General features: G+C 54.0%; 1 protein-coding gene and 1 pseudogene across 5 annotated transcripts in view; one reads left to right on the plus strand and one right to left on the minus strand.

Annotated features, from left to right (window-relative positions):
* Window positions 1-24,684, minus strand: part of LOC306654597 (caspase-9-like) — a 462,751-nt pseudogene that overhangs the window by 308,101 nt on the left and 129,966 nt on the right. The gene's annotated exons all lie outside the window — the stretch shown is intronic.
* FHAD1 (forkhead associated phosphopeptide binding domain 1) overlaps window positions 1-24,684 on the plus strand; it is a 105,592-nt gene that overhangs the window by 26,841 nt on the left and 54,067 nt on the right. For all 4 annotated transcript variants that reach the window (XM_079142806.1, XM_079142809.1, XM_079142808.1 and 1 more), the window contains exons 4-10: window positions 857-1,121; window positions 6,731-6,840; window positions 8,746-8,982; window positions 13,795-13,918; window positions 17,024-17,154; window positions 19,541-19,630; window positions 20,286-20,390. In XM_079142806.1, coding sequence (XP_078998932.1) covers window positions 857-1,121; window positions 6,731-6,840; window positions 8,746-8,982; window positions 13,795-13,918; window positions 17,024-17,154; window positions 19,541-19,630; window positions 20,286-20,390 — 1,062 coding nt within the window. The remainder of the gene's footprint in view (window positions 1-856; window positions 1,122-6,730; window positions 6,841-8,745; window positions 8,983-13,794; window positions 13,919-17,023; window positions 17,155-19,540; window positions 19,631-20,285; window positions 20,391-24,684) is intronic.

Consider the following 24,684-nt stretch of genomic DNA (forward strand, 5'->3'; position numbering starts at 1 on the left):
TGCCCTTTCCTGGACCCACGCAGCCAGCGGTCCTCACAGAACCTTCCCGGTGGTCTTTGCTCAGGTCCTGAGCCAGCGCACGGTGACGTCGAAGACCCTTAACACTGGGGATATTCTTTGCTTACGTTTATGAGCGAGAAAGTGATCTAAGGGGCGCGTTGGCGCCTCACGCGTCCGTGGGCACAGGAGAGACCTTCCGCTGCGTCAGATGAGAAGCCCTCGGTGCCGGCAGAGCACTGTGCGCAACGCCACTGCCACACGACGCTGCGCCTCACTATTCGCGTCTTCTCCGCCACCGTCTTAAGCGCAAAGGGAGAGCCGAGCCCTGACCCGCGGTGCTGCCTGGCTTCTAAGGTGCCGCGTGCCAGGTGGCCAGTTTCCAGCTGCAACGCCTCGTCATCAGCAGGCCGGACGGAGACTGTGGTGCTGGTTCCCAGCACTGACCACGTAGCAGAGCCACGGCGTGGGCGACAGGGACGCAGGGCAGTCCTCAGGAAGGCCTGCGGTGGGTGTGCACCACCGCTCCTTCTGACACGTTTAATTTCCACTCGTGGCCGAGCTTGTCAGCCAGCTGCCACAGGCTCTGCTGCGTGGAGATCTCTGTCCCCGGAGCAGCTTCCGGGGGGCTGCAGCTCCATCCCGCAGGTCCCCGCGTAGCAAACGTGCCATGGGTGCCGGCGTGCGGTGTGCCTATGGCCCACGCAGGGCCGTCACCCAAGGGGAGGGGCGTCCAGGAAGGCTTCCTCGGCCGCAAGCCTCACAGGCCGCGACCCAGGGCAGCCATCGCATGGCTGGGACCGAGCGGTGCCACCGTGGCCGCGGATCACAACCGCCCTGACTCTCCTGTCGCCCGCAGGTCTTCCCCTGGGCGAGGGGCCCCACGGCCTGGCCGAGGCCACAGCCGACGCAGGCCGCCCAGCAGCCGATCGAGGCGCCTCCACCACCTCTGAACCTCTTCTACCAGGGCATCCGGCCTGTGCCCCTGCAGCGGAGCTGGTCCCAGGGGTTCCCCAGGACCTCCATGGTGCCCCCTGCCCCCCACCAACGGCCGGTGAGCGCCAGCGGGAAGATGTTCTCCTTCGTGGTGGACAGCGGCCACAAGACCCCCATCATCAAGCAAGGTAGGACTGGGCTTCCGGGCAGGACTCTTGTGTTTTGCTTATTTTCTCTGATTCTAAAAACAGAACATGTCAATTTTTTTAAAAAATCAAGATCAAGTAAGAGAACAGATAAGATTCAGCTCTGTCGTCCCTACAGCCTGAGGCTCTCGGCTGGTGCTCTGCGGCGTCCGCTGGACTTTGCGCTGAGCCCCATCCACACGGCAAGCCCGGGCTGAGCGTGTCTGTGCCTGCGTCACAGGATCTGAACCGACGCCCTTCTGCAGATGTGCAGCAGTCTTGGCGACTGAACTCCCCATTGTCACTGAGCCTGGGGGCTTTAGAAGGCTTTATTCCATTTTACCAGAGAGAAGAGGCTGCGGTCTGCTGAGGGAAAATCACTTCTCCAGAGGAGAAGGCTAGTTGAATTTTTTTTAATGCTTTTCGTCAAATCAAAAGCTGGGTATCTCGGCCGCCTCCACTCAGGCCCTGGGGACTGGGGACATGCACAGCCTCAGGACTTCCTGCCTCGCCCTGCCCGCTGAAGGCTGGGGCGTCTGGGGAGGAGACTGTCCGTCACTGTCCGCTAGGTCTGAACAGCCCCCGAGTCCAGGTCCCGCCTCTGTCCTCTCTGGCCCAGCCGCAGACCCTCAGTGTCTCCAGGCCTCTGTGGGAGCCTCATCTCCTCCCCTGGTCTCGCCAAGACCCAGTTCCCTTCCTCCACCGCGGACAGCCGTCATCCTGGGGAATGTTCCAGAGGTGAAGGGGTTTCTGCAGCTGACATCATCTTCGTTATCCTCTCTGAAGCCCTAGTTAAGAAAGTAGCAGCCATTCCCCAGCATTTTGACACGAAAATATTCAAACAGCAGCAAAGTAGAAAGGATCTCACAGAGCCCCTCCCCCTCGCCACGTAGCACCGGCGCCCTGTTCCTCTTGAATCTGTCCGTCCTTCTGTCCACTCACTGCTCAGTCTTATTTTGTGATACACTCCAAAACAAATGGCACACATCCGGTCGTCCCCAAACATCTCGGCATGTTCACTATTAATGAGAGTTCAACACATTTTGTCTTTTTGATGTAAAATTAACACAGTGTCAATTATGAGCAATGATTGTATAACAAATCATCCCCAAACACAGCGCCACAAACAAACAATAAACAAAAAACCCACGTATTATACAGTCTCTGTGGGTCAGGAATTTGGGGGGCACTTAGCCAGGTAGCTGTGACGGGGTCTGTCCGGAGGTGGCAGTCCAGATGCTGGTTGGGGCTGTGGTCACCTGAAGGCTTGACCAGGATGGGAGGCCTGCCCCCAAGATGGCGCTCTCGCGTGGCTACGTGCAGGCCTCAGTCCTTCACCTCCAGGACCTCTCCAGAGAGCTCCGGAGTGCCTTCAGGGAGCAGCAGCTCCCCAGGGAAAGCGCGGTGTCTGTGACGAGCAGGGCCAGGTGTCGCTCTGTCCTGTCTGCGGTACCCAGCTGGCTGCACAGGCCAGCTCTCTCCAGTGGACTGCGCGGACCTGAGGCCAGGAGGCAAGAATTATAGGTGATCGTCTTGGAGGCCAGCGTCCTCTGTCTTCCTTCTGGTCCTCCTTGATTCCTCCCCTCTCACCGGCTCCTGAGGCCACCAAAGTCCCCTCCCCTGACAGCATCAGCTGTCCTCTTGTCTTCCACATCCGGTCCAGGTACGGAGAGCCCGCTGGGTGTGGCTCAGGTCCGGCTCCTTGGTGTAGCTGCTGACCAGCTGAAGACCTGTCAACGAAAGGGACAGATAATCTGTCCCCACACACCCAACACACAGGGTGGGACAGAGACGTGACGCCTGCTGGGGACACTGCCTGAGCAAAAAGGGCAGAAACAGGAAGCACGTCAGTCACTGTTCACAGCGATTTCAAAATCCAGGAAAACGTTGGGAGTTCCTTGACTGGGACGCCGTCCCACGCCGGGCCAGAGATGGCGGGCCTGTGGCTCTTGGCTCTGCCCTCTGGGCCTTAGCGCAGCCTGAGTCACCCTGCCCTGCCTGGGTATCGGCAGCAGCCACGCCCGCGCGTTTCCTTCACTTGAGCTCTCCTCTACCGCTGGGTTGGGATGCAGAGTGTCCCCAGAGGGTCCTGTGCTGGAAGCTTGGTCCCCAGTGTGGCGGTGTCACAGTGGTGGACCTTTGAGGTGAGGCCTAGTGGAAGGTCACGGGGCTCCAGTGTCAGAAGAGATGCGTGTGAATCTTTTGGAGAGGATCCTTCCCAGGAGCACGGGTGGTTAGAGAAGATGGAGTCTGCCCTCCCCAGATCTCACATCCCTGCTCACACACGAGCCCCTCCGGCAGGGAGCTCCTTCCACCCTCCGCTGTGGAGTGATGCAGCGCGAGGCCTTCCCCAGGATGCCAGCACCCACCAACCACCAGAAGCACAAGCCACATAAATCTCTTCGTAAGTTACCAAGCCTCAGGTGTTTTGTTACAGCAACACAAAACAGACCAAGACATCTACCTCGGGCTTCCACTGAGGCTGCGGAGCGCCTGCACCCTCGGCTGCTTAGAGGCTCTGTGCTGGGACTGAGAGGTCCTCTGGTACCCTCTCCTGGTCTCTCTGTGTTCCTAAAGAAGGACATTACGCTCACGCCCTTGGCTTCGTCTTCAGCCCGTGCTTTCCTGCTGGTGCCTTTGATTTCACCTTTACCTGGAGCCTGTTTCTAAACTTCATTTGCCACCTGAGAAGCGGGGACTTCCTGGCCATCACGGCTGGCTCTCTTCATTTATTGGTCTTCTTCAGTCCGATCCCGCTCCCCTCACATTTTACTGTAAATGGCCGGAAGTAACCAGCTGGCACCTTTCAGTCTTCCACCCGCACATTTCTTTGGCGGAACCGTGCCACTCACTGGGTGCAGGTCCGTTTCCAGGCACCACGTTAGACTTCCGGGGCACCCCCAGGACCCAGGGGCCCAGAAGCATTTCCCCACTCGTCTTCAAGCTCCTTCCTTACCGTCTCCTCGAGGGCCCCGGGCTTCCACTAACGGACTCTGGAGTCCCCTGGGACCCTTCCCCAAAGCCCTTTGGCCTCTGGCCACTGTCGGGTTCCAGAGCCACTGTGCTCCTCAGGGTTTTATGAAGTCAGCATCCTGCATCCTGTCCTATTGGCCGTCCATGGCCATGGAACCGATGGCCCCAGACTTACAGATCTGGAGAGCAAACCGCTCAGCGTCCATGCTCTTTTCTGGGCCAAGAGTTTAGAGTCTGGGAGGATTCTGGAGCCTCTCACGAGGTGCCACCAGCGGTCAGCCAGGGCTGATCCTCTGAGGCTGGACGGGGGCTGCGAGGTCCCCTCACACGGCTTGTGGTAGGAGGCCTCAGTAGTTCTTCGGGGACCTCTCCAGGGGCCTCGCCACAGGGGCCTCGCCACAGGATGCGGGAGCCTCTTCACAGATGAACTCCAGCTTCCTCCAGAACGGCAGTCCTAGACGGCAGAGCCCCTTCTGATCCAGCCTCAGGAGCCGAACTCCATCTTCTCTGCCGCACCCCACGTGACAGAGACAACCCGCTGCGGGCTGCGCGGCATTCCCGCACAGCTCCCATGTCGAGGCCCAGCCTGGGAACACAGGGTGCGCCCATGTTTGGGGGTGATGCCTCGCTGTGGAAACGAGGCCATTGGGTGAGTTCTGGCCCAATCTGACTGTTGTTCTCCTAAGAGGAGGAGACTGGAGACCCGGATGCCCATGCACACAAGGACCACGTCAGGACGCAGCGAGGAGGCAGCCGTCGGCAAGCCAGGAGAGAGGCCAGGAGAGCCAGTCCCGTCTTAGACTTGCAGCCTCTAGAACTGCCGGGAAATGACCTTGCTGCCGAGCCCCCAGGTGGTGGTGCTTCCTCACAGCGACCCTGCCGTCCAGGGCAGCTCCATCCGGTATCGATGAGGACTATGCAAAGGTGTTGTTTTAGCCAGTGTCACATCGCTGTGACCAAAGCACCTGACAGGAATGACTCAGAGGAGCAAAAGCTCATGTGGGGCTCACAATTTCAGAGGTCTCAGTTAGTAGATGGCCGAGTCCATTGCTCTGGGCCCAAGTGAGGCAGCACATCACGGGGAGATGTCACGCACAGGAAGCTGCTCAGCTCACGGCAGGGTCGGGACGCAGGGAGAGAGGCAGGAAGGGGCCGCGGGAAGAACAGCCCTTCCAGGGCACACCCCGGTGACCCGCCCCACCTGCCTCCAGATGCCGCCCAGCCAGCCCAGGCAAACTAGGATGGACGGGCTGGGTTACGGCTCTCAGGAGCCGACCACTGCACCTCGGGACATTCCTGCATGGACAGCCAAACCACAGACAGGCCCCAGGTGGACAGCAGGGGCAAGAATGGAGGGGGCTGTCTTGAGACTGGCCACCGGCAAGGCCACACAGACCTTGAGTGCCCACAGCGACAACTGTCTACACCAACCCCAATCAAGGTGCAGAACATGACCACACCCCAGAAAGTCCCCTCGGTTCCTTCCCGGCCGATTCCCAGCCCCACCCCAGGGTGGCCGCTCTCCCTGAGTCCCATGGACCAGAGTCCCCCTGGAATCTCAGGGAGGGGAGTGCAGGCCCTGTTCTCTGCTGGGGGCTCTCCTGGGTGGGCATGGCATTTCTGAGATGCGTCCGCTGGTTGAGCGGATCACAGTGCACCTTCTCATGGCTGAGGAATGTTCGGTTGCATGACCACCTCGTTTTGCCCCTCCTCTCATTAACGACACTGGCTATTTCTTTTTTGAATCCGTCATGAATCCGTCATGAATCAGTGGATTCTGCACCTGTTTCTCCAGGGCCGTGTTGAACTTGGCCTTCTCCAAGGCCTTCCACTGCCCGGGAAGGGCGGGAGGTCGGGGCTTCCCCTCCACAGCGCCCCCAGGGGTGTCATGGGGTGGGGCACCGTGCGTCTGTTCCAACTGCCACCTTGTTCCCCTGCTGCAGAGAAGGGCTGTCACCTTCTGGTGGGCCGGGAGCCCGCTGCTTCAGGTCTGGCCTCCTGCTCCGCGCTCCAGTCCTCCAGGCTGGCTCTGGACTGATGGCACCCACCCACCCCTTCACACAGCTGGGCTCTTCAATAAAATTGTTTCCTTTTAGATTTCTGCCTTGCTTTAGGTTTTTGTTTTGTTTTGTTTTAATCCCGAGGCCAGGGATTTCTGTGGTGGGTCAAGGTTTCCCAGCCCCCGCACTGCCGATGCTGGGGACAGGTGAGTCTTTGCTGGGGGTCTGCACCCCCACATTGTGAATCAGAATCCTCTCCAGACATTGTCCAATGTCCCCTGGTGGCAAAGTTGCCCCTGCGAGGCTCCCTAAGTGGCGTTCGCCCTTCTCCTTCGCAGCTGTACGGCCTCTGGGCCAAGGCCAACTCTTAATGGCAAGAGCGCATGGAGGGCCGGATGCAGAACACCGAGAACAGAAAGCACATGGAATGGTTTCTAAAACATTATCCTGATTTTCGTATTTTCCTCCCGGTAACGGGATCACCTGAACCTAACACGTAGATAACCCGCTTTTCTACATTGGATGCTATAGCTTGAAGGTCTTCCCGCTTCAGTAAGTTGACTGCATAAGGGTCAAGAGCGCAGACTCTGGGTCAAACACTCCTGGTCTTTTGTGCTCTCTGTTCGTCTCCTGCCTCAGTGTGGACGGGGTCCATGGACATGCCTGAAAGCTCCATGCCAGAGGGGATTCCTGGAGCCGTGCCTCCCGCGGAGATTTACATGGAGCCGGACATGGTCCCACAGGACAAGGTGAAGGGTCCCAGGGAAGGGTGGAGCTACAGCAGCCAGTGGCCTGCAGGGGGACTTGCTGCCACCTCTCCTTCTCCTCTGTGACCAAGAAGTGCCCTTTTTCTGGTGTCTATAAAACCACCTCTTATTTAACCAAAAGTTATATCCCAAATAACAACATCCACAGCTACTGTTTATTAAGCACCTACTATGTGCTGGATTGTGTCCTGTATACTTGACAATCATTGGTTCATTTAATCTTTGCTGTCTTTGAGATAGATTTTATCACCTTCACTTTGCTGATGAGGAAATTGAAGCTCAGAGATATTAAGTAACTTGCCCAAGTTTGCACAGTGCAAGGGGCAGAACTAGGACTCAGACCCAGGTCTGGCTAACTTCTAAGCTGGCACTTGTAACTCTCACACAGTAACTGCTCAGGGACCTCCTAGAAGGAGGAAGTGATAGCGTAGGTCAGAGAAAACTGAGCCAAAGAGAGACTTGTCAAAGAACGAGAAGGTTTAGAGAGTAAAACAGGAGCAGAACAGGATGATAGGAACCTGGGAAGGTTGAGTCCAGGCCGGTCTCTCCCACTGAGCCACACCTTGAAAGTCATCCCTAGGAAACAACCCGGCAATGTCTGGCTTTCCTTAAAGATCAGGGCCCGGACCTGCAGCAGTTCTGAGCCTGCAGGAAGCAGAACCAGTGTGTCCTTGTTGCCCACAGGAGACGGGCCCGGGACTGGCAGCTGCAGGTAGAGGATGCTCCTGGAGCCGCCGTCACCAGACCAGATTGCAAAATGTCGCAGGGACACAAAGAGCCTACCTGGCCACGCTGTCACCTACGCACGGCTCTGCAGCCAGCCAGCCCCAAACCTAGTGCCTTTAGGCAGCAGGGAACCATTCCCACAACCCCAGGGAAGATCCTCAGGTGGCTCCTCTTGCCTCTCACTCAGTGGCCGCCAACCGGTGGGATGGCAGAGTGGTGGCCTCCAGGGTCCGTGTTCCAGGGCCCTGGGCCTCAGCTTGGTGGCAAGCCTCTCTTCGGAAGACTGGCTCAGTTACACCTGGGGGTGACGTCTGCCAGCAATTTTTTCCAGTCTACCATTTATACAAATCCACACAAATACATCGCTGTTCCTCTCATTTCCTTTTCTGACTCAGTTACTTGGAATAAATTTTCATGTGAATAACCAAAAGAGGCAGGAAGCACAGAAGAGAGAAGAGAGAAGAGGAAAAAAGAAAGATTTCAGGATGTATTATTTTTAAATTAAAATCTAAGCCTCATGCTGGGCTCATGGCACACGCCTGAAATCCCAGCACCTCCAGAGGCTGAAGCAGGCGGCTCGCAAGATCAAGGCCAGCCTCAGCAACTTAGTGAGGCCCCAAGGAACTTTGCAAGACCCTGTCTCAAAATAAAAAAATAAAAATAAAAAGGACTGGGGATGTGGCTCAGTGGTAAAGCACCCCCAGGCTCAATCCCAGTACCAAAAAAAAAAAAAAAAGTCCCTCTTTCAGTTGAACAGAATGACATTTTCCTAATTACCTTTCTGAGGTCACCAGGGTGTCAGACTGCACCTGGTAAGTTAATTCCAAAAAGTATAAACCAACTGCCTAGCCCCAGAAGTTCCCAAGCAGTCTGGTTGTTCTCAGTGGGAAAGTATGATTTCAGAGCAAAGGCAAAGTCCCAGGACCTTTGAGGTGGGAGCACCCATTATAGACGGGTGTGCACAGGTGTGTGATCTTAACCGAACCTTGTCTCTGAAGCTGCCAAGGGACAGGGACCCCCCAGGCGACACTGCTGGCCTTCCTCCCGCCCCCGCCTGCCTGAACCCTGTCTGATGCCCCATCTTTCTTGTTATTTTTAAAATGGGCTCAGCTTTGCACCCAGACCCGCACCCAGTAAGCTTCCCATCTGCTGTCCGCCCAGGATGAAATCATCCTGATGCTGGGCAGAGAAATCAGCCGACTCGCCGATTTCGAAATTGAATCCAAATACAAAGACGCCGTGATCGCGAACCTGCAGAACGAAGTGGCCGAGCTCAGCCAGAGGCTGTTGGAGATTACCACCTGCCGGCAGGGGGACAGGGGGACAGCGCAGAAGGCCGAGGGTATGGAGGAAGGCATGGACGACAAGCAGAAGGAGATCCAGAGCTTGAAGCAGCAGGTAGGTCTCAGGACAGGCCGGTCATAGCCCTGGAGTCACACCGCAGGGTGACAGTGCCCAGGCTGGCTAGAGTCCAGGGAGTACAGCAGGGAGGGGTGCCCAGGGAGCTGGAGAGGGGTGCTCCGTGCTGCCTGGAGGTAAGGGGCTGAAATCCACAGGGAGCGGAGGCTCAGCAGCCTCCCAGTGTGGTAAGAACGATACAGCACGTATTGAGCACCTATGTGCAAGGGCTTAGGCACGTGGTTTATTTAAACCTGTGACTCATCCATAATACGGATGAGAAGACTGTGGCAGGCCCAGAGACGTGCAGGAACTGCCTAGAGCTTGCACAGCAGGTTAAAGGTAGCAATGACTTAGTAACTGCCTCTCATCCTACCCAGCCCCAGCGGAAAAGACCTGCAGGCAGTTAGCTAAGGGGGAGCAGGAGCCCGTCCCTTCCAGACACAGAGCCCTCAAGGCCGTCATTGGCTCACCCACGGGGAAGTCCAGCAATGGAAACTTCGCCACCTGGAATGTTTGCACTTACCTGATGTGTTCCTTTCTGTGCAAACTTGATCCAAATTCCTTTTTAAAAAATATTGACCTTTGGCCTGGGGTTGTGGTTCAGGGGTAGAGCGCTTGCCTAGAGTGTGCGAGGCACTGGGTTCAAATCTCAGCACCACCTATAAATAAAGGAATAAAATAAATGTCCATCAGAAAATTAAAGTAAATATTGGCCATTGATTTTGCACAGAAATTGTATCCCAACCACATTGATGAATTAATCAGGCACTGTGAACCTCGGCCCCAGGGCATGTGCTGCTTCCCTGCAGTCGTACCTGGGCCCTCCTTCTGCTCCCTGCTCCAGGGCCGCAGTCCCAGCCAGACATGGACGTGGCCAGACACGGTGAAGTGGGCCTCACTACTGGCCCTGAAGCCCCTCAAGCCCAGGACTGGGCCCGGTTACCTCAGACACTGATTACAACAGCCCCAGGCCCCAGTGTCAGTGACCCATGGTCAACCAAGGGCAGAAAACACTAAAGGAAAAATTCCAGAAATACACTCTACTTCAGTTTTACATAACTTTATAAGAGCCTATCATCATAGTTGTTCTAATTATTATTAGTTATCATTGTTCGTCTCTCAATTTATAAATTAAGATTTATCACCAGTGTGTGTGCATCAGAAAAACGCAGGATCCAGGCACCGCTGGGGTCTGGGAGTGCCTCTCCTGCAGACAGGGGTGTTCACACATCCATTCTTCATTTAAGTAAACAGTCGCTGCCCTCTTCTGGGCTCTGGGAATCCAGCAGGAACAGGTGATCTCCACCTTGCCCCAGCTACGCTCTTGGACAGTTTAGACCTGGACAGTCCCCAAAGGCCTGTGTGGAAGGCCTGGTCCCCAGCCTGTGGTGCTGCAGGGAGGTGGTCCAACCCGTAGGTGGTGGCCTGGTGGGAGGCAGTTAGGTCACTGGGGACCCCTGAAGGGGAGGTTGAGACCTTGGCCCCTTCCTCTTTCTCCACTTCCTGGCCACTGAAAGATGAGCAGCTTGCTCCCCCACCTGTGCCCACCCTGGTAGCCGCCTCACCACGGGCCCAAAGAGCCAGGGCCAACTGACTGTGCACTGGAGTTTCTGAAACTGAGCAGAACTAAGCCTCCCTCTGGGGCATTTTGTTACAGTCACAGAAAGCTGACAAACACATTCTGGTGAAGGAAACAGAATAAACAAGTAAACAAACAAATATATGGTCTAGTATTCAATAAATGAATGACTCTCTTTTGGATCTTTTTTTTTTTTTAAACATGGAAGGTTGGTCTTTTTTAAAAAAATATTCATTTATTTATTTTTACCTTTTTTTGTAGCTGTCGATGAACAGCATGCCTTTGTTTTGTTTATTTATTTTTATGTGGTGCTGAGGATCCAGCCCAGTGCCTCACATGCTAGGCAAGCGCTCTGCCACTGAGCTGCAGCCCCAGCCCTGGCACTGTTGTTTAAAATAATAACGAAAGCAGCAGGTACTGCAGGAATGACTACCTGGACACGTGGCAGCTTCATCTCTGAGCAGCTTCTCTTGGAGGGACCCGCTTGCAGGCCGGATGGAGAATCATACTTGCATTACGTCTCCATTCAGAGCTTTCCTGAGCAAAGCCTCGTCCAGGCACGTGGATGGGATGACTGGTTCTCACTGTCTTTGAGTCTCCATCAGCAGGTCACGTTGGGAGTGCTGTTGAAAGTGACTAGTCAGACCTATAAAACTCCACCAAAGAATTATCTAGAAATAATCACTCTGATTTATCACACTCCTGCCCCCTCCCTCCACCCTGATCGTTACTCAGGCCCAAAAGAAAATGCTTTATAACAGGCGCCTCTGAACGAGAGGATGCAGTTGGTTTGAATCCAAATGGAGTTTTTCTCTTCACGTTTTAAGCTCTTAAATATTCTACTGCCAGCAGAACATTCAGCCAGAAGCATAGCCCACATGGCAGGTTGATCTATTATTCTGATTATGATCTATTATTCTGGTTACTTACGTATTCTCTCCAGCGCCCCGGAAGTGTGTGCATAGTGATTTGCTCTCAACGGCCTTCTGGCTGCTACAATACCACGAGAAAATGCCTCCCTGTGGTCCGAGCCACCTGGGCAATTCAGCAGGCAGATTGTCATCTCAAAGCAATTGCTCTTCCCAGCACTGCGGACTCCCTATGTCCATTGTATTAAGCAGCATAACAGGGCATCAACATCTTGGGATTTCTGCCAATTGTAGACAATATTTATTTTGGTAATCGAAGTAATGAAGAGGTCGGAAAGCTCTTTGAAGTTTTCCTGCGACCTGAAATCTGACAGCTCTGCTACTTAAATTGAAATATCATATCTGCGAGACAGCAGAGCTTTTTAGGGGACTTCCTTCCTTTCCCATCCCATCTGTGAGCTCCTCTCTGCAGGGTGCCTCCAGAATCCCGCACACAGAGGAGCCAAGCTAAGAACTAGAAGCACTTCTGTTTTTAAATTCCAAGTATCTTTTATGGGAAAATTGCACTTCCCTTACAGAGAACAGGAAGAGAGAGATTTTTTTCATGCTAAAGTGTATCCTGGTGAGCGTGGAGAACTAATTTGCCATCCTCCCTCTCCTGGTAGACACCCCTTCTCCAGGGTCTCAAATGCCCAGAGAAAAAGAAAGTGCAGCTTTCCAAGAGTCATAGATCTAAACCACCATGGTGCAGAAATGATCCATGTGACCTGTCAGACTGCTGGTCTCCAGCTTCCCGGAGGAAGCCAGGAATGAGGACTATGAGCGCCATCTGGTGGCCAGGTGCAGCACACCCTCGCCCGCATTACCGGAGCCTTTGTAAGCCAGGTGGTCGCACCACTGTAGCGCCACGTGATGATCAGCGGGGCTCTTACATTTCCCGGCAACAGCAGTCACCTGCTGTTTGAGTCTAGACAGGGTTCACAAATGCACGCAGGATAATACCCATCCACCTTCCTCCCCAAGACAGGCCAGGAGGCTGAAGCCAAAGGCGCCGTGGAGGGATCACAGCTAAGCAGGAGTCACTCTGGGCGAGCACCTACGAACACCTACGAACTTATTTCCCTGCTTTGGACAATCCCATGCGATCGGGACCATCGCGGCATTTACAGAAGGAGAAAGCCGGCCAGGATTCAGTGTCCACCCTACCTTCGTGCAGCCCGAAAGTGGCCTCATCATGATGTAAAGGTGGCCGCTTGGCCCCTGAGCCCAGCTGTGCTTTCAGGCCCCCAACTGCTAATGCTGGGTCCTAGCGGCAGGGAGAAGACAGAAAGCCCTGTGAGCCAGACCCCGCCTGAGGGGCTGTGAACGTGGGCAGGTGTCCCCATCCCTCACGTCCCCCTCACCTGGAGAACGGAGAGGAGGGGCGTCCTCCAGGAGGCCCTGCTGAGGGGCCTGCTGAGCTCTAGAGTGCTCCATGAGACGGAACCGAGTTGCTGGAACAGGGTCGTGTGAGCCCTGAAGGGTTCTTGTCCCACACATCCAAAGAATGAGGGACGCAGATGGCAGCGGATGAGAAGCCGGTGGCGGAGTTATCACAGCAAGCAAGGAGAGCGCCCACGGCCTGGGAGGGGTCCCGGGAGGGCGCCCTCCATTGGAAAGTCTCTCCTGATTGTTTTCTTTGACTCCATCAAGGTGTACAGCTCTCATTTCTTCTTCCCGTGTGGGTTGGTTTAATGTGTTTGTTAACCTGAGTTTGCCCTGTACTTATTCCTTAAAATAAAAAATTGCTTGGGGCTGGGGAGGTAGCTCAGTTGGTAGAGTGCTTGCCTCGCATGCACAAGGCCCTGGGTTCAATCCCCAGCACCCACCCCCCAAAAAAAGACTTGCTTGGGTTCAGAACCACCCCACGAGGCTGGCCAGTGTGAGGGCAGCCCAGGAAGCTGGGGCAGCAGCAGAATGTGCGGGGTCCTGCCTGAGCAGGGCTTGCAGGCAGACGAAATCAGAATCCAGACCCAAGCTCGGCTTCAGTCCGGGTGTTGGGGTCCCAACCTCTGAGTTCCCTCTTTCCATCTGGCTGACTCCCGCCCACTCATCCCCCGGAAGGAATTGACTTCACAACCCGCCCCTGCTGAGGGGAACAGGCAGCCCTACCTAAGGGCTGAGAGCCCAAAGGGCACAGGAACCCACGTTCAGGAGGCAGCCTCCCTAGCGGCAGCCGGCCTGGGCCCCTTTGTGGGCACCAAGATAAGATCAGGTTATGTGTCGGCCGCGGGCGAAGTGGCGGTCCCTGCAGGCACACCCTCCCCTCTCCCGGTCCCGACCTGGGCCGCACCCTCTGACCTTGTGCCGCCTCCTCTGCAGATCAGTGCCCTTCAGAAGGGCTACAACCAGATGCTGTGCCGGACGCTGTCTGAGCGGAACTCAGAAATCACGTCCCTGAAGAACGAGGGCGAGACTTTGAAGAGGGACAACAGTGTCACGGCAGGTGAGCTCTCTGGGCGTCCGTCCGAGCTGCCCCCCACTGCCCGGATGCGTGGCCCCGGCAGACATCGCCAGTCGACCCCCACACTGGCTCCCTGCGCTTGCAGGCAGCCTGGGATCCCAGCCTGGAGGCAGCGCCCGCTGAGAGTCAGGGCCGTCCCCTCCTCGGGCAGCCAGGCTCAGCCCACGGTTTGTGTTTGAGCAAACTTGACCCCTTGGCCAGAGGCCCACTGAGCACTGACCTCAGCAGGCAGGGAGAGCCTGGGTGGCGGGGTCAGCGGCTCCTGGCCCTCCCTGCCGGGCACAGCGCTGCTCAGCCAGCACCCACTCGCTTGCCCTCTGGCATATCTACTGAGCACATGCTGGTGCCAGTGCAGCTCTGGCACTAGGCAGGAGCCCTGCGCATCGGCCGTGATCGCTGAACTTGCGGGGCTCCCGCCTGGGAGAGAGCACAAGCCATGAGCAGGAACCAGGCGAGTAGGCCAGCCCCGACAGAGAGCCGGCTGCAAAGGACACAGAGCTGGGCATGGCGTGGTGGATGGCAGAGGCCGGAGGCAAAGCAGCTTAGGGGCAGGGTTGGGGTGGAGGATCCCGAGGGGACAGCGTGCTGGCAGCCAGCGCAAGAGCAAGGCCCTGGGGCAGCTGCCGTGGTTGGGCTGGAGTCAGTACCAGGACTGGGGACAAGGGGGTAAGGGGCAGGCCTGGCCCAGCCACAGGGAGGAGCCTGGGTTCTACTCTAAGTGGGGCCAGAAGCCCTGGGGGTCTCGAAGCAGAGACGGATAAGTCTCAAGACCTGAAAAGGGTGGGCTGTTCACAGGGAAAGAGGGAGGGAGGGGTGTCAAAGCTACAGCCAGGCTTAATCAAGACACTGACTTGGGGTCACTTAAAGGACGGAGTGCAGGCCTCAGGCTGTGATCCGAGGGGGTGGCGGCAGGAGGCAGGAGGGCAGTTTATGGGCCGAAAGTCTACTGGTCATTGCTGTTGGACAGCGAGCAAGGCCCAGGTCCACAGCCCTGTGGTGTGACCCCGGCCACATGAGTTCAGCGCAGACGTGCATGGTCCCACTCCCTCATGGCTCCCTGCTCCACTTTGGGACTCAGAACCCAACTGCAGCTGCTCTGTGATCCCATCCGTGGGAGAGAAAGCAGGCAATGAGTCTGGGTTGGGCCCATGGCCTCAAGGCCACGGCAGGAAACGTGTCCACAGCCACACACACCAAGCCAAACGTGAATCACGGTCCCGGCGAGTCTGAGGCTGGGTCCCAGGCCAGCCCGGCCACGGCCTCTCCTGCATCTCACTCTGCAGTCCCCACCAGGCCTCGGGCTCTGCTCAGCTGGACCGTCCCCGACACCTGCTGGGCACAGCTGGGGGTCTGGAGGAGCAGCTCCCTGGGCCTGGTGCAGCACAGTCTCAGGCGGCACCCAGGCCTGCTGAGGAGGAGGCCAGGCCCCAGGGGTCACTCAGGCGCGCGGGAGGAGGAAGCGCCAGGCCAGGCTATGCCGCGGGCACAGGCGGCGTCCGGCCTTGGTGGCTCACAACGCCCGGGCTCGCCCCCCACTTCTGCCTGGGGTCCTTCATGGAGGAGTCAGGGCTTTGCTCACGAAAGCCACTCAGGGACCCAAGCTCAGAGGCCAGCACAGCAGATCACAAATCCCACTTCCATGCTGACAGGGAAGATGGAGGACGGAGTGAGGAACTGGATTCACTCCTTCCTCAGACGATTTAAAATAAAGAAAAATCCCCAAACAGGAGATATAGCTTAGGCCCCATGAAGCAGGTGACAGTGATCCTACAGCGAGAGGGGACAAGCGGGATGAGCCCCGCGGTTGCCCCAGCCTCGGGCGGGGCCAGACACAGCCGGCAGAGGAGCCCCCGCAGAGCCAGGGTCTCCTGAGCTGAAGGGTGGAGTCGGAGGAGCGGGCACAGCTAGAGCTTGCTGGGCAGAGTGTCCGCAGCGAGGCCCCCAGGAGGAGCCCCGGGTCCGCAGGAGGTCCCCTGCACTCTCCAGCAGAGTGGGCCCCGATGGACACACGCCCGGGAGGCCTGAGAACCGTCCACCTTCCCAACGCCCAGGACGGAGAACACACGGAGCATCAGCCATAGATTCAAACAGGTGTCGCCTTGGTCATGAGGCCAAATTGGCTCCAGACTAAAGGCCACTCTGGTCCCCCTAGCAAGCTCGCAGGCAGGCCCCCAAGGGATCAGCCCACTTCCAGGTAACTTAACTGGGTCTTGGGACAGAGCTCATTTTAAAAATGAAATTCTGGATCGTGCTGTTCCTTATTACATAGAGCTGTTTGAATGCTATCTACAAAGCTGGGACAAATGTCCTTCCAAGAAGAGACCCGTCTGAGCCAACCCAACACCTCTGCCTTTACACAGGCTTCTTCCCATTTTTCTTCAATACGGTAACATAAATAGTGTATCGGTTATGAGTTTAACCCAGAAAATTAGTGGGCAAAATAACAAACGTATTATCTCACACAGTCCCTCTGGCTCAGGAACCTGGGGGTGACACAGCTCTGGTGCAAGGTCTCATCACCCAAAGCTTCAGTGGGCACCCAGGCCTCCTTCCAGAATGACACACGTGGCTGTGGGCCTCTCCTGGGGCTGCTCAGCACAGCACCTGACGTTCCCCAGAGCGAGTGGCCCAGAGGCAGCAAGAGGAAGCCACATGCCCTGTGTGACCCGCCTGGGAAGCCTGCCCACCACTCACACAGTGCCATGTGGTTACACAGTCGCCGCCTGCGCTGGGAGGGACCCTAAGGAGAAAGGGAACACTGGGCCCCCCGGAGGGGAAGGCGGGTTTCAGACCAGAGTGCGAATCCACCCACCCCTCCCAGCCTCCAGGATGTGCCCTTCGACCCACCGTCTCCTGGCCTCTCTCAGCCCCTCCCTCCACTGGGCCTCTGCACCCAGGCCCCCGTCCACGTGCTTCCTGTCTCCCGAGAACATCTGATCCTCCCCAAGACCTTCAGTGATGTTCGGTGGTCGCCGCCTCTGTCCCATTTCAGCTTTGGATCCCTGGAGAGGACCCCTCCTCCTCGAGTTGGCAGACGGTGACGGCCATGACAGTTACCTTACTGCCATGTTCCATCTTTTTTAACAGGGATGGTGACATCTTTGCAAAAAGACATCTTAGCAAGGAATGAGCAAGTTCAACAGCTGAAAGAGGAGGTGGACCAGCTGAAGAGGCAGAACAAGGAGAAGGAGTTCCAGCTGGAAGCCCTGAACGCCAGGGTGAGCGTCGGGGCAAAAGTAGCCAATCAGTCAGGCGACACACTGGCCGTCAGCCTGGACCTGACTTTACGTCTCACTGCCCTCTCTCAGCGTGGGGGCTCGGGGCCAGCGCCCAAGGACGCAAGGAGGCAGCAGTGGAGGGCACCAAGACATAACATGCTTAAAGAGGGGCCACGTTCTCCGTGGCTCTCCCCGGAACAGCACACAGGTAGCTCAGAATGAGCAAGATGCACAGGGTCACCCAGCAACATTCCTGACCTGACAGGTACACCTGTCACAAACCCGTCTCTTTAACCCGGAAACACACACACCTGTTAGCGTGTCTTTCCTTGGCAAGGAAATACGGACTTTAACACGCAGAATTAAAGCAGAGCAGAATCCCGGGGTCTACAGAGGGCCCGGGGGCTTGGCCTCCACCCCGTCGCCCTTCACAGCAGAACCTGGGTGGCAAAGCCACGTTTGGGCTTTCAAATTCCCCCCTTGGCGTCAGTGCCCGCGAGGATCCTCTAAGTGAAGCCATCCTGGAGGGCAAGTTAAGGACACTGAAATGTCATCCTGACTCTGCAGGTTTTGTCCACAGTACTGACTTCAGAGTCCAGGTCCAGGGAGGGGACAAAGCGTTTCCCGTGTTCTCTGGAAAGTCAGGGCAAAGCCTGGTAGCACTCACTCAGGGGGCCCACCTTTCCCCGCTGCAGGTTCAGGGGACCCAATCTGTACCACGTACGGCACCAAGCCCGGAGCTGGGGACCCGCAGAGCAGGAGCGTGGGGTCAGCAGACCACCTGCAACCGAGGGGGCTTTTATTAGGACTCGCACGGCCTCCATTTCCTCCTGGGTGAAATGGGGGTGACAAGATGCACTGGGGAAGTGACAGGCTGGTTTCCACGGTGCGCTCCGCCCTGACCGGGGCCACCCTGTGTCACCAAGCCCTCTGCAGCCTGGGATGGGTCAGGGTGGAGGAACTGGCAGGCAGAGCCGCTGGCTCTCCTCCTGCGGGGCAGTGGGGTGACTCGTCCCCATCTGCCCTTTCCACGCTCTCTAGCCCACACCGGCCTTCGCGCCTGGCTCCTCCTGACCAGGGCACCGGGATCACCAAGCCTGTGTTGTTTTAAAGCTGGCGTGTCGTCTGTGTGCGGTGTAGAAGAGAGGGGTCCATGACACTGAAAACCGGAGGCCTGTCTTAGTGTATCATCCCCAGCCTCATTCCCGTGCGACCTAGCATCTCCTGTGAACTTACGTCATGCGTGTGTTTACCACTTCAAACACCTCCCGCTTCCCACATTTTGTCACTGGTCTTAAGAGCTCCAGAACGTTCTCCAGTGTGCACACGGCGTAACCGTGCTCTCTGGCTGGACGTCTTTCTTTCCCTCTCTCTTTCTCTCTCCTCTCTCTCTCTCTTCTCTTTCCCTCTCTCTCTCTTCCTCTCCCCTCTCTCTGTCTCTCCTCTATCTCTGTCTCTCTCTCTCTCCTCTCTCTCCTCTCTCTCTCCCTCTCCCCCCCTCTGTCTCTCCTCTATCTCTCTGTCTCTCTCCTCTCTCTTCTCTCTCTCTCCTCTCTTTCTCTCCTCCTCCCCCCTCTCTCTCTCCCTCTCCCCCCTCTGTCTCTCCTCTATCTCTCTGTCTCTCTCCTCTCTCTTCTCTCTCTCTCCTCTCTTTCTCTCCTTCTCCCCCCTCTCTCTCCTCTCTGTCTCTCTCTGTCTCTCTCTCCCTCTCCCCCCCGTCTCTCCTCTATCTCTCTGTCTCTCTCCTCTCTCTCCTCTCTTCTCTCCTTCTCTCTGTCTCTCTCTTCCCCACTGATGCTAAGAATACCGTGCAGGACATCCTTCATCCTTCGGATTCGCTGACTGACCCAGTCCCTGCCTGCGCGTTCCCCGGGCAGAATGGAGGTGCAGAAAGAAAGTGCCTCTTTCTGCTCTAAAGACCTGCTTCCCAGAAAGTGCTGAGAGGCCAGCAGTAGGAGCGTCCGCTGAAGGTGGCCCCTGGCACTCACGTGCATTTCTGAACCTGGCTCGCCAAAGCTGCATTTTTCTTGTGGTTTGAATTGCTGGCTTTTGAAAAAGGGCTTAGGCCCTGTTCCTGAGACACTGGGTCAGCCAGCAGGGAGTGCCTGCTTTCAGGGCATTTGGGGGTCTGGGGGGCCTGGAGCACCCCCACATGGCCAGCACTGGCCTCTTCTTTTTTGTACCAGGGATTGAACCCAGGTGTGCTTAACCACTGAGCCACATCCCCAGCCCTCTTTATTTCTTAGTTGCTCGGGGCCTCACTAAATCGCTGAGGCTGACCTCCAACTTGTGATCCTCCTGCCCTGGCCTCCCAAGCCGCCGGGATGGCAGGCGTGTACCCCTGCGCCCTCACCAGCCTTTCTCTGCTGTCCCTTTGCCTCCACAGTGCTCAGCACTGAATGAAGAGTTAAAAAAAGAAGGTTCCCAAAAGGAGCACAGAGAAGCCCAAGAGAAAGAGCTGAAACACTGCAAGAGCGTGAGTCGCTTCCTCATCGCGGGGGCACCTGGAAGAGCAAGACTGGGACCTCTGGGTCCCCGGGGCGGGGTCCTGGGTCCGTGCCGGCCCAGGTGCAGGGCTGTGTGTTAGTCTACGGTTCTTCCCTCACTGCTCTGGTCCGAGAGAGAGTGGCCAGAACACCTGGCAAACACTCTGGGCAGGTGGCTCTGCCTCCTTGGGGTTTGCCCTGGGGTCGGGCAGGCACAGGGACGGGCACAGGAGCGAGCCCAGTGGCCGCCACATTACCCTGGAAGCTCGTTCCAGTTCCCAGCCCCGGACCTGCGATTCCCAAACGCACACTCTGCTGACTTGAGTTTGGTCACAGCCGTGGGCAGTGTTGTGACCACAAACTCCTTCCTGAGATATTCTGATTTAAATATATCAATTTTATACCAATTCATAAGAACAAAACAGAAAGTTCTCATGTGCCTTCCTTAGAAGGCATCTGTAAAAATACACAGGATTAAAATTGAATATAAAGCCCACTCTGCCTTCAGACGTAGTACTCTGGTGCCGAGAAGGGATTAAGCAAGACCCCAGCTGAGGTGGCCCCCTGGGCAAACCCCGTGAAAGGGCCCCCGGCCTGGACCTTCAGCCAGAGGGTGAGCTGACTCTGTGGTTGAAACTCTTTCAGCAAATCCAAGACATGGAGAAGGAAATGAAGAAGCTGAGGGAGGAGCTGAGGAAGAACTGTTCTGAGCAGAGCATGATCTACAAGACTCTGCGAGAAAAGAGCAAGGTAGGTGACCAAGGCCAGCAGGGCCCAGTGAGCGCTCAGGGCCAGGTGCATCACACCCCCACATCCAGTGACCCCGTGCGGTGGACGCTGGTATTGGCCCCTCTTTCCAGATGAGAAGCCCAGGCTCACAGAGGTGGAGAAGCTACCAGCTTCACCCAGATAAAGTAGACATGGCAGGACTCGAACCCAGCTCCGACTCCCACGCTCCCCGTATGACCTGTCCAGCTTGCCCTCCAAAGTGCCGCCCACCGCTAGGTCCTCCTGGATTTCACGTTGCTCTCTTATTTTCACGTCTCTCCTCACAGGGGCGACCTTCCTTGCACACTAGACTTCACCCCTGTCACACGGGGCCGTTTGAATTTTAAGTCGACTAAAAGTAAATAGTTTCCCACCCCAAGTGCTCAACAGCTTCACCTGGCTGGCGGCCACTGTCCTAGACGGCACGGGTCTAGGACATTTCCACCCTCACAGAAAGCTCGGCTGTTCTAGACCCTGTCATAACGATGGGAAGTGACCGCTTTGGACAAAGAGTTAAAATAGGCTGATGGATCCCACATATTTTTTTAAAAATCTAAACTGAAAATAACTGTGAGGATCCTGAGCAGGTTGGGGAGAATCTCTGTGCTCTCAACCTGAACCATCTACTCTATTTGATGAGAGAACAGTTGTCACTGAGAAAACCAAGAGTATTTTAAGAGCAAGATCAAATGACAGAAGAATTCTGAGGGAATTACTTGAGGATGATCTGAGAAATAAAAACAAATGACCCAGAATTTTCTCCAGCTTTTACTTAATGTAACTGTGAGGGTGACCATCAGACGCTAAGCCATTTACACCTCACCAGTTAGTGCGTACTAGACGAGAAGCTGTCTAGGAAATTCCATCTCAGTGATGCTGAAACTCGCAAAGTTGACTACATATAAATAGAAATGATTGACAGAATAAAACCAACAGTGAAAAGCATACCAAGTAAAGTTTGATATTCACTAAAAATTGGGAAAAGAACAAAATATTATCAAAAAATTTAGATGTGCAAAGTATAGATTTGGGGGAAAGCATAGACTTGATAGAAATGAGACCACAGACTGAAATATATAAAGTCAAAGCCATGCTTGGTAAGAATTTGACAGGAATCAGAAAAACTTTTAGATGAATAAAATTATACTTGCAGAACTTACCCAGAAAAGAATAGATACAGATGAAAATAATTTCAAGGGACTGGGGATATAACTCAGTTGGTAGAGAGCTTGCTTTGCATGCACAAGGCCCTGGGTTCAATCCCCAGCACCACAAATAATAATAATAATAATAATAATAATAATAATAATAATTTCAATAGAATTTTAAAAATTAGAAACATGGAAATCGGTTAAACCACTGGCTTTTCTCTGAGCTATAAGTTTTCCTCAAAGCAAGGCTTTGGCTGCATGCCACAAGTTTTGGTATGTAGCATTTTAATTATTATTCAAATCAAAATCTCTTCCAATTCCCAATGTTATTTCTTCTTTGACTTGTGTTATTTTTTTTAGGTTATTTCCTAATTTCTAAGCATATAAGGATTTTTTTTTAGGATTACCTTTTTGCTGTTGATTTTTTTCCTAATTACACTGTGGTCGGAGAATATCCTCTATGTGATTTCAACCCCTCCATATTGAGATTTGCTTTATGACTTTCATCTGGCCAATAATGGTTCCGCATATGCACTTGAAAAAAATATGCATTCTGCATTCACCACTGGGTACAGTATTCTATATTCTATATATATTTATTAAATCAAGTTTACCATAGTCAAAACTGAAATGTTCTTACTGATTTTTTTTTTTTTTTTGTCTATATGTCTGTTAGTCATTGAGAGAGTGGAATTTTTTAAAATCATATCATTATTGTAGATTTGTCTATTTCCTTTTTTAATACTGTCAATTTTGCTTTATAAATTTTGAGTCTGTGTTATTAGGTGCATATGAATTTGTCATTTTCATACATCCTATTTAATCAACCTTTTGATCATCATGAGATGACCCTCTTTATTTCTCTCTAATAGTGTTTTTCTATTCAATTCCACTTTGTCATTAATATATCTCCATCAGCTACACCAGCTTCCTTTTCCTTAGTTTCATGATTTTTTTTCACTTTTTCTTTCAATCTTTCTTGAAATTTAGATGTAGCTCTTGTTAATAGCATATAGTTTTTTACAAAACCCAATTTGGCAATCTTTGTCTTTTAGTTCGCTTACGTAAACTGGAATTGCTGGTTGTTGGATTTAAACTTGTTGTCTCGCTCAGTGCCAGCTATACCACCTGTGCTATGATCTTTTATTTGCACTCTTGCCTCCTGTGAGTTGATAGCTTTTTATTGTTTCACTTTTCCCTACATGAGCTTAGAAATTCTCCCTCCTTCCCTCTCCTTTTAGTAATAGTAAGACAAGAGCACGTGTTCCTGACCTAGCGAGGCCGATGCTCGCCGAGTCCTTCCTGCCTTTTCTGTTCTCCTCGTGGCTTTTCTAAGAACCACAGCTTTCACTTTCGACTTGCCAACCCCAGTATCCCCTGATGAATCTGCCCTCCTCCTTGATGACACAGTGGCCTTAGACAGTGACACCGTGCAGATTCATGGGCCACCGTCAACATTTTCTAAACTTCCCTCCACCTTTGAAACCCCAGACGTGGAGAGTCCATGTTCAATCTGTGCATTAGCTGTGCCTTCTCTACACCTCTGATCACCCGCATGGTTAGTTTTCCTTCTGCCTAAGGAACATCCTTTCATGTTTTCCTTCAGTGTGGCTCTGCTGGTGACAAATTCTTTCATGCATGTGCTAGTGCATGTGTGTGTGTGTGTGTGTGTGTGCTTATGTGTGTGCATGTGTTTGTGTTTTGTGTGTTTGTGTGTGTGCATGTGTGTGTGCACGTGTTTGCTTATGTGTTTATGTGTGCATGTGTTTGTGTGTGCACGCAAGTGTGTGTGTGTGTATGCTTGTGAGTGTGCATGTGTTTGTGTGTTTGTGTGTGCATGTGGGTGTGCACATGTTTGCTTATGTATTTGTGTGATTGTGTTTGTGTGTGTGCATGTGTTTGTGTGTGCACGTTTGCTTATGTGTTTGTGTGTGATTGTGTTTGTGTGTACATGTGTTTGTGTGTATGTGTGCAAGTGCACGTGTGTGTTTGTGCGTGCTTGTGTGTGTGCATGTGTTTGTGTTTTTGTGTTTGTGTGTACATGTGTTTGTGTGTGTGCGTGTGGGTGTGCATGTGTTTGCTTATATATTTGTGTAATTGTGTTTGTGTGTGTGCATGTGTATGTGTGTGTGCATGTGTATGTGCACGTTTGCTTATGTGTTTGTGTGTGATTGTGTTTGTGTGTGTGCATGTGTTTGTGTGTGTGTGTGCACGTGTTTGTGTGCATGCACACATGCGTGTGCGTGTGAGAAATGTCTGTTTTAACCTTCAACCTTGGAAGACACTGACGGAGGCTTGAGTCTCCCTTGGTGATGGTTTTCTTCCGGCTGGTCACCCTCCTGCCTTCCAGCTCCATTGTCCTGTGTAGAAGTGAGCTGTAAACCTAAAAATCACACCTGTAGGTAATCTCTCTCTTCTTGGGCTGATTCTCTTTTCCTTTGACTTAGAGGAGTTTTATGTAGTTTTTCTGGGTGTGGATTCATTTTTGTTTGCCTTTGGAATTCATCTGAGCTTCTTGAAAGTGGCTTGGAAATCTTTCACTTTGGAGCAGGCGTTTGGATCAGAAAGCCCCTGATGTCCTTTGAACACGGGATTGACATGATTAGATTTGTTCTTGATCATAATGTTGGCAATGGCAGCTACCGTGTTTCATGTGCCAGGCACTGTGACGAACGTGTATCTCTTGTCATCTGCATACCAGCTCTGTAACCTAGCAACTACCCGTCTCTCTTATGGACAAGGGAACGAGAGATGAGAGGAAGACTCGGGGTGAAGTAGCCCAAAGGCAGGTGGCCAGTAAGGGGCAGAGCCAAGAGCAGAGGCCAGGTTTGTCTGACTCTGGTTCCTGTGGTATAGCCATAGCCACAAGTGACTGTGGAGACTGAAATTGAATAAAATTTACAGTTCAATTCCTCCACAGTTCTATTTAAAAATAAAATTGCATTTATTTTTAAATAATACTTTAAATGCAATATCTCCACTGATCATGGAGGTGTATTTAAACCCAGTGGACCCAAAGCACGTGTCACATGCTCAATGGTCACACACTCAGACGGCACAGACCCCAGCCACCTACACCTGGCAGAGAGCACTCCCAGATGGCTGCTCCCAGCCTGGTGACCCCT

Source organism: Sciurus vulgaris (genome assembly GCF_902686455.1).
Source record: "Sciurus vulgaris genome assembly, chromosome: 1".
Lineage (NCBI taxonomy): Eukaryota > Metazoa > Chordata > Mammalia > Rodentia > Sciuridae > Sciurus > Sciurus vulgaris.